The sequence below is a fragment of the Echinops telfairi genome, unplaced genomic scaffold (genome assembly GCF_000313985.2).
Source record: "Echinops telfairi isolate 266 unplaced genomic scaffold, ASM31398v2 ScPeMD7_5;HRSCAF=22, whole genome shotgun sequence".
Taxonomy (NCBI): Eukaryota; Metazoa; Chordata; class Mammalia; order Afrosoricida; family Tenrecidae; genus Echinops; species Echinops telfairi.
Window position 1 is genome coordinate 16,919,908 of NW_022103901.1, and position 9,182 is coordinate 16,929,089.

At 56.2% G+C, this 9,182-nt stretch overlaps 1 protein-coding gene across 1 annotated transcript in view; it reads right to left on the reverse strand.

Annotated features, from left to right (window-relative positions):
- The window catches only part of KATNIP (katanin interacting protein), a 183,927-nt gene that overhangs the window by 60,456 nt on the left and 114,289 nt on the right, over nt 1–9,182 (reverse strand). The window contains exons 9-12 of the mRNA XM_045284933.1: nt 8,625–8,696; nt 6,874–6,986; nt 4,979–5,078; nt 507–722 (exon numbers count right to left, since the gene is read on the reverse strand). Of these exons, the coding sequence (XP_045140868.1) occupies nt 507–722; nt 4,979–5,078; nt 6,874–6,986; nt 8,625–8,696 (501 nt within the window). The remainder of the gene's footprint in view (nt 1–506; nt 723–4,978; nt 5,079–6,873; nt 6,987–8,624; nt 8,697–9,182) is intronic.

Consider the following 9,182-nt stretch of genomic DNA (forward strand, 5'->3'; position numbering starts at 1 on the left):
GTCGTTGTATCTGTTTCACTTGGTTTCTTGGGTCTTTGTCGTAGACGTCTGGGCAGCGCATGCGCCTAGTCCGCCATCCTGGATCCACTGCAACCAATGTCTTCTTACAAACTCTGGTGAACATTTAAAGCCACTTCCATCCAGGTGTTTTGTGCCCAAGACAGCAGGACTCGGAGGGGTTGTGGCACAAGCTTTGGGTCAGCACAGGGTGTGACCTTGGCCCAGCCATTTTCCAGCTTGGTGACCTTGGCCAAGTCAATTCATAACCAAGGGTGTTAGACTCAATGACACTCCCACCACACAAGACTTTCTGTTTCATGTTGACTTTTACATAAAAGGGGGTGGATTGGCTTCTTCTTTCCTGCGCGCTCGCTCGCTCGCACGCGCTCTCTCTCTCTCTCTCTCCACCTCTCCTAGCACCAGACACCCTTACTGCAGACATACTGTGGGCAGAGAATATGCACTGAAACACCCACAAAGAAACAGCGTAGTAGCTTTCCACTCACAGATAAGTTCCGGTTGACGAGGTGGCCCAGGTCACCAGGTTTGCCCGCGCTCTGGATGTCCACATCCTGGGGCGAGATGTAAAGCTTGGTGCTGTTCAGGTCAAAGAACTCGACTTCCGTGAGCCCCACACATGCCGCACTGCCCCAGTTGGACAGGATTTCCAGCGTCACATCGATGGCGTCCTTGACCTCTTCCATTTTCACCCGCGGCGGGTCCTAAAGGAGAGAGAAAGAGCACCAGGGGATGAGAACACGGAGGGTTCACGTCAGCCCTCGCCTCAGCCAGCACCCCTGCTCCCCATTTGGCACAAAGGGTGCCTGCAACTGACGAACAAGCGCTTGTCTAGAAAATGTTTGCCCAGTTTGCAGAAAGATATGGATGGCAGGGGGGGGCGCAGTGTCCATTAGTAGCACCCCCACATGGATGAAGTCTCTGGTGACTCCCCTCTGAGCAGAGTCTGACTGAGGATGTGAGCAGCCTTGCTGCCAGACAGAGAGCATAGAGCCGATTGTGGCAGGTGTCATTAGGTGAAGACGGAATACCTTGTCATGTAATCTCCCTTTTGACCCATTTTAAATTGTTTCAGTTTTTAATGCTTCCTGCTTTCTTTCTGAGGGGTTTCTTTGCTTTGCAACATTGTAGTTGTTGGCTTGGGTTGTGCGTTGGTTTGCTGCTTTCCTTCCCGTCTGTTTTGCATGAGTCTCTGAATATGAAATCCAAGGCAGGTAAATCTAGACAGGCAGGACCTAGATGAATGATTAGCTAGGGGCAGGGTTTGGTGAAGAATATTTAAAGTACCATGGACGGCCAAAAGAACCAACAAATCTGTCTCGGAAGAAGTACGGCCAGTCTGCTCCTGAGAGGCAAGGATGGAGAGACTTTGTCTCAGGTCCTTTGGACATGTTGTCGGGGAGACCAGTCCCTGGAGAAAGCGCCACGCTTGGGGGAGGGAGGCCGTCAAGGAGGAGGACTGACACAGGGGCGGCGACAATGGGCTCCGGCAGAGGAACGTGGGAGGATGGCACGGGACCAGGCAGGACCAGCACTGCGGACCGGCTTCCTGGGGTCCCTCCATTCTGCTGTGCATAGGGGTCACCGTGGGTGGGAGCTGACGTGATGACACCCACCAGCACCACCAGGGGCACGGCAGGGGAGGCTGGGGAGAAATGGAGAGCCAACCACAATGGGCACGATGCAGTAGAGAATGTTTTGCAGCGGATTGTGGTGACGATCGCACAACTCTTCCTAACCTGAGTGAATGAATTGGATTATGTGATGTGGGAAGTTTATGCCGACACAGCGATTCAAAGGAAACAGTAAAATAAAATAAAACGCAGTTCCTCCGAGTGAGACCTCAGTAAGTGCTTTCAAACCAGTGAGAAGGTTGGAAAAAGCACAGGTTGGGCCGGACTTGCCCTTCTCTGCCACAGCCCCACAGTCCTCGCCTGCAGCCACGCCGTGATGTCTGCTCGGGTGGAGGCCAAGTGAGGCCCTGTTAGCTTGGACAAGTCACTTCCCACGCAGCCTGCGCCTGGCTGGGGAAACCAGGATGACAGATGACAGTGTCACAGAGACTGGGAAGGCCCCGCTCGCTCCCTGCTGTGATTCTCCCCACCATTGATTTTAATTCTCAGGCAGGCTGTCTGGCCTGAGCGTCTGCGTGCATGCCATCAATAAGCAGCGACACTGCAGACTGACTTCCTGGGGCCCCTCTGGGCCCGGGACTGCAGCACCCGTTGCCAGGGATCTGTCACTCAGGAACAGTGCCTTCCCTGCGTGCATGTGCCCTCTGTTAATTAGGGCTGGTAATCTGCACTGCTTCTGCGGGCAGAGAGCTGAGCAAATGAATGGCAACTATTCCCAACTTATTTTTTAATTAATAGCCAGCCACACGTGCTACTGGGCTCGGTGTATCTGGAGGAGCCTGGGGCACCATGTGGTGGGGCTGGGGAGGGAGGTCAGCACGGGCCTGTCTTTATGAGCTCAGCTTGCAGGGCCCACAGCTTCGCCCTCCACTGCCACCAGGCAGGGTGCTGCCAAGCCTTCTGCTGCCCTGGGCCTCAGTCCCAGCCTGACAGGATAGTGATCGACCTAAAGTGGCCTAGCTGGCATGGGGATGGCGGGAGGCCTGGGGGCTACTGAGATGGTACCTGCGAGCAGCAAGGTCTGGCAGGGGCAAGAAAGCAGCGGTGCTGCTGCTCAAGCTGTTTGCTGGCGGGGGCTGGAGGACCAGGTGGGAGGCGAGCTGCCGGGCAGAGGGGCTGCTGGGTACAGAGCTCAATGCCATCTACGAGGTGTAAACTCCTGCAGCGCCCTTCTAAATGAAGACGCTGCCTCAGGGCCAGCTGGTGAGGAAAGCGTCACCCCTTGTCCATCCCTCGGCAGCGTGGGGTCTACCCCTGCTTTCTCCAGCACTTGATTCAGGAGACTTCTCAGTGGCCTGGTGTGAGCCCTGGGTGGGAAGCTCCCTGGTCCCTGACACAGACTATGGCCCCCCAACCCCCGGCCCCAGCATCATTGGATTAACCCTGGGAAAGTCCCCTCCATGCTTTGCAGCCCTGAAGAACAGGGAGATGGACTCCTCCCCTTAACTCCAAGAGGAGCGGACTGGCCTTGGCCACAGAGACAGAGACAGAGTGGCTCGGTGAGGGGCTCAGGTCAACTCTGCAAGCCCACTCCTCTTCTCCGGACACTAGGAATGACGGTGAGGGTGCCCAGCTGGGACCACCCTAGCTACCTGAGATCGTGAGGGCAGATAGCCCCAAGGAGATGGCGCTGGGGGTGGGGACGGAGCCCAAGGATGCAGCCGACCTGTGGAGGGACATGGAATAAAAGGAAGCAGGTTGAGCTGCCGGATTCAGAACTGTGGTGTTTTCAGCGACAACAGTCTGTCCGTTCTCTTGGTTGTCATTCTGTGAAAATTTTATGACCCTTCCCCAGGCCCTGTAATAGAGAGCCTTAATTAATTCAGGCTCTTTTAAATAGGACTGAAGTTTCAGCATCCGGCACCGTCACAGCCAGAAAGCAGCTGTCCTGTGCAGAGGAGAACGAACTGACTGTCCCAGGTACTCCCGGCCGTGTGCCGGGCACCAAGCCACGCCCTTCGCACACCTTTGCCATCCAGTCCTCTGGGTGGCTGTGTCTTTTGGCCTCTGTGTCAGGCACAGATGCCAGGGAGCCCATGGAACTTGTCTAAGAGCAACCTCCCTTCATGGCTGCAGATGGACAGCCGCCCTCTTGTCCAGGTCCAGGCTATCATCTGCTTGCCAGGTGTGGCTTCAGACGAGGTCCTCACTGGCCGGCCATCGGGTGGTGACACCACTGCATCACGTCATTTCAACAAAGGCTTGGGCAGAGGAAGGGGGGACGAGCATATACTGGTACACATCTTTCAGCACGAAAGGAGAAAGGATCCCTCTTCTGTCCCACTGCCTGCTCCCTCGGCACAGGCGGCTCTGGCTCCATCGACAGGCTTCACCGCTGGGTCACGTCCACCACGGGGGACTTGGAGAACTGTGCCAAATGCAGCCGCCTTTAGCGCCTGGACATTTGCTCTCTGCAAAACCTCCAGGAGGAGCTGTGCCACCTTTGACCTCACTGCATGTGCGGACACTCTCCTGACTCATTCCACGAAGAGGGAATATTGAGGCAATTTCTGTGGTTTTCTTTTTTTTTTTTTTGCCTCCTCCCAGTGAGGGTGCTGTGGACTCATTTGTGCCTAAAGCTTTTGCTATCTGGTGAGTCTCCCACACAAGCCCCGGTTTAAGAATAAGGAAGTGGGATTACTGGGTTGGCAGCCAGTCCCGGTGGCACAGTGGATCATGCACTGAGCTGCTAACCACAAGGTTAGCAGTTCGAAACTACCAGCTGCTCCATGGGAGAAAAATGAGGCTTTCTAGTCCCAGAAAGATCCACGGCCTTGGAAACCCACCGGGGCCGGTCTTCTCGGCCTAGAGGGCGGCTGTGAGCGGGAAGCGGCTCAGCGGCAGGGCGTTGGGATTTGAGCCATTTCAGACTCAATGACTCTTGTCAAGCTCAGCCGCTCTGGCTCTGCCTCTTACGAGAGCCCCTTCAAGTGGCTCTGTCGCCAGTCAGGGATGGCATGGCACTTCACTGGAGCCGTGCCAGGATGAGATGCTATCGTTAAGAAGACTCTGTTAACTCCCCTATCAAATGGAACATTAAGGTCAGCCCAATTTGCATTTTTTTAAATTACAGGGAAGCTGAGCGTTTTTCCTTTGGGTGTGTAGGCTATTTTACACTGCCTCTGTGGGGCAGACTGCCCTGGGCTGCTGGGACTTCTCTCCCCACTTCTCCTGCTCTGGGCACAGGGCAGGAAGATGCGAAGGTTCCTGCCCTTAAAGCAAGGCCTGTGGAACCCAAACAGTGGGTCCCAGCACCCTTCCAGCCCCACCTTCCAGCCCTGAGCCTTGATGTCCTTGGAAACCCCCACAAGAGCGATGAATCTCACCTCCGGGTCCGGAGCTCGCTCCTTGGGCAGTGGATCCAGGCTGGGGTGGACAGAGTCACTTTCCGTGGCCTGGAGGGGTTTCGGAAGCTTCTCCTGTGGTCTGAAATGGGACTTGGCTTCAGTTGGCATGTGTTAACAAATGATCCTTGCAAGATTCCCCCCACCCCTGGGTGCCACACTGTGTTCTGGTCAACTGCAAAGAGCAGGTGCAGTGGGAGAAGGAAGCTGTGCCTGCAGACAGCTCCAGGGAGCACTCAGACCACTGCTTCCCACCCTTTGAGGGCCCTGTGCAGTGAGAGCTGAGTCACAGCAGGAGAAACCCTGCTTGGGAGAGGCTGCCAGCGGACCTACTCAAGCCGCTGGAACTCGTAAGAGGTTAGAACAGCGCTCAGCAAACCACCAAACCACGCCACCTCGTCACACCTGGCCCACTGCCTGCTTTCTGTACGGCCTGTAAGCTACGCATTGTTCTGTTCCATTTCATTCGGAAAAGCAAAGCCTAAAGTATTTGCCGGCGATGGTGGTTCGAGGGTTCTGGCCTCCCGTGTGGGAGACCCGGGTTTAATTCCTGAGCAGGGCGCCTCATGCACCACCACCAGCCATCTGCCCAGGGAGGTGTGCACGCTGCTGGGATGCTGCACAGTTTTAGCAGTGCTTCCAGACTGAGAGAGACTAGGAGGAAAGGCCTGGTGATCCACGCCCCAAACTCGGCTGACGCAGACCCAATGGTGCACGGTGGTCTGATCTCCACTGATGATGGGCTGGCGTGGGAACAGGCAGCATTCTGTCCCTCTGGGGATGGGTCGTCAAGCGTCGGGGCCGACTTCATTGCAGACCACGATGATGACGTCAACGGGACCTGTGTTGTCTGACCCTTCACAGGCAGCCTGACAACCCCTGTGTGCAGATCTATGCACCTCCAGTTCCCGAGGACAGATGCTCCAGGCTCGGTGACTGGGTCCGGGTCATTTGCAAAGGGGCCCCATGTGTGCTGTCGAGGCTATGCCACCCTGGTCCCTGGCACAGAGCAGCTTGATGGTGAGGAAGGAAGCAGTTCATCACTCCTGCAAGTACATCCCTACCTCCTGGCCCAGGCTTCTCCCACGCAGGGGGAAGCGCCCGTTCTCATCTCTGCTTGGAGGTCTGCAGGCTCTGAGAAGGATGCATGGGGCTGTCTTCCACCTCATCGGTCTTTGAGCAAATGAGAGAAAGAAGTCCCTCTGGGTGGAAGCAGACCCGGGGGCCCATGACTTGACTTGGGCCGGGGAGAGGAAGGTCCGGTGTCAGGCTGGGTTTCAGCTCCTTGCGCCCCTCAGCCAGGCACTTGGCATGGCATACCCTGGGCATAGTTCTGCCCAGTAGCATGGCGGGGACCATGGCAGGCTTGGAGCGACAGGCTCCACGCAGTCCTTCTTTCTGAAGCACTCGTGCTGCCTGAAGGTTGGAGAAAGACTATCTTGCTAAAACCAACAAGGTAGCTGTATGTTAACAGACACACTTTTTGACAAACTTGTCACAGAGAAAAGGGGACACCAGAGGACATGGTGGCCCTGTGGCTGCTTTGTCCCTCTGCGCTCCTGACCCCTGGGATCAAGCTCCATTTCTCCCCCTGCCATCATGTAGGGTAGTCCTGTGGAAACCTTTGAGCAGGGTAGCATTTTACACAGGTGATAACTGGGCTGAACAAGCAAAATCCAACTTCTTGAGGGAAATGAAGCCAAATTTGCACTTTAACCACTTTAACCCTGGAGGAGTGAGGCGGGTGCTACTGTCCAGCGGGGCATTTAAAACAGGCCGCAGCAGCTCAGGAAAGGCAGAGCTGAACAGTGGTTCAGAAGTGGCATGGGGCTGCAGTGCTTTGACTGGTGGGTTGGGAAGTCAGTCTTACTCCATACCTGCTTGCCATGGCTTCACTGGCCTCGCTAGCTCCTCCTGCTGCCCTGGAGGACTCCAGTCCCAGCTCCTGCTTGGTGGTCAGCTCCTGCTTGGTGGTCACCGTGGGAGGCAGCTGAAGATGGACATGCTTATTAAACAGCTGTCCAAGCAATGCCCCGATCCCAGCCAAGGCGGAGTCCTGGCCAGGGAGCCGCACACAGCAGAGCATCAGCTCGCTGCGGGAAAGCAGGCTGAGGGAACAGTGCCAGCCTGGGCCCATCAGCTCAAGAATCCCTCCCTCCCCTCTCCATCTTGGCCAAAAGACAGGCCCTCTGTTCTGTGTGGTTTGGGAGGCCCTAGGCTGCAGTTGGCTTTGATGCACTGTTAAAAACTTCCCCTTAACAAAGTATTTCACCATCTCAATTGCACCCCTTCTCTGTGTTAGGACGATGTAACCCGGGTCTGCCCAGAATCCAGGTGACATCACTAGGCCCTTTCTGTCTTCCACCTCCCAGCTTTCAAAACGAGAGATGGGCTCTGTCCTCTCTTTGCAAATGTTCTGTCTGAGTTGTCTGAGATCATCCGAACTCAGCACCACGGAGTGGGCAGTGTTGCAGGCTTGCCAGAAGCACGGGGCTGGCCCAGTAATAGCACCGGGAACAAAAGCATGAGTTCAGGACGAGACGCAAAGAAAACTCCCACAGTGTTGCTCTGTCCACAGGCTACCTCCACTTGGACAGTCCCAATCCCTTCCCCTCCCTGTCGTCCACCTTTCTCCTTCCCTTCCCCCCACCCCTCTCGCCCCACTGCCCCTCTACATTCTTTCCTTCTTTCCCCTTCCTTCCCCACACTCCCCTCCCTTCTGTCTCCTCCCCGCCACGTGCCAAGCTTCTTCCTCCTCCTTAACCATGCCAGTTAATTCATTCTTCACAGCTTTTGCACTGGCTGTTCCTGCTGCCTGGAATGTTGCTCCCTGCTGCCGGCTATCTCCTCCTGAACAGGCGGGTCTCAGCTCAAAGGAGATACCGCAGGAGAGGCCTTCTCAATTGCCCTGACAGAGGGAGGCGGCCAGCATCCCACAGCCTGACACTCACCTGCCCATTGGTGGCTTTTATTGTCATTCCTCTCTTACTCACTCACCGCCATCGAGTGGATGCTGACTCATCGTGACCCTATAGGACAGAGTGGAACTGCCCCTGAGGGTTTCCAAGACTGGAACTGTTTATATGAGTTGAAAGCCCTGCCTTTCTCCCTTGGAGCGGCTGGTGGTTTCGAACTGCTGACCTTGGGGATCGCAGCCCAGATCATAACCGTTATGCCACCAAGGCCCCTTCATTCCTCTCTACAATCCCCTTATTTGTGCTTTGTTTGCTTGGGCCGGCACACAGTCTAACAAAGACATCTCTGGGAATCTTAATGGCTCGCCACTGTCTGCTGATCTTGGCCACAGTGACGGGCTGATCCAGGTATCGTTTATCTATTCAGGGCACTAAGATCTGGTTTGGGGTGCTCTTGTCAGAAAACAGAAACTTAACGAGGAATTTGAAACAGCAGGCTTCAAATGAGTGAGCCTCAGCTTCTCCTTGGGGTAAGCAACTGCACCCCCACCTCAGCCTCTGTGAAAGGGCAAGACCCCATGCGGAGTGGCTTCTCTGGGCCACACACAGTGGCCTTGCAGAGGGCCACGTGAAGAGCGCTTCGGCGCCTGTGTGCTGTCCATGTGTGTGCGCGCGTGCGTGGACTGAGCTATTCATCTCTGTCTTCCACTGACCTCTGGTGTCAGCGTCTCTCCCTTGTCCTTCAGCAGACAGGCCCAGGGTTTTGCTGATGGCTCCTCTGCACCCTGTAACGATACGTGGTCAGAGGTCAGAACAGGGTCTCTCACCGCCTCCTCAGCTGACAGACGGGGCCCAGAGGGGGACAGGGACCACCTCAAGATGCAGAGACACAGCAGCAGGGACAAGGCACAGAACCAGGAAGGGACAGTCGGTGCTGCTCAGTGGAGCCCGGAAGAGCAGTCCTGAGGAGCCACCAGTGGCTGCACCAGCTGCCAACCCAGTCACTTCCAAAGATGTGCCCTGAGCAGGCCACTTGCTTCCCTGGGTGGCGGCAGCCACATGTACAAGAGGCCAAGGGGCTCCCGCCGGCCTGTGACTGTGAGCACAGACAGGTCAAGGCCAGAGGAACGGGCGCCAGGGGGCAAGTCATGGATTCTGCTTCCTCAGAAGGATGAGCAGCCTGGAGGCTTCCGGAACCCCAGGACCCCACGGCACCCACCACTCCTCCACAGGCTGGCTGCTCAAAGGCAGCGGGTGCAGACTCAACCCCT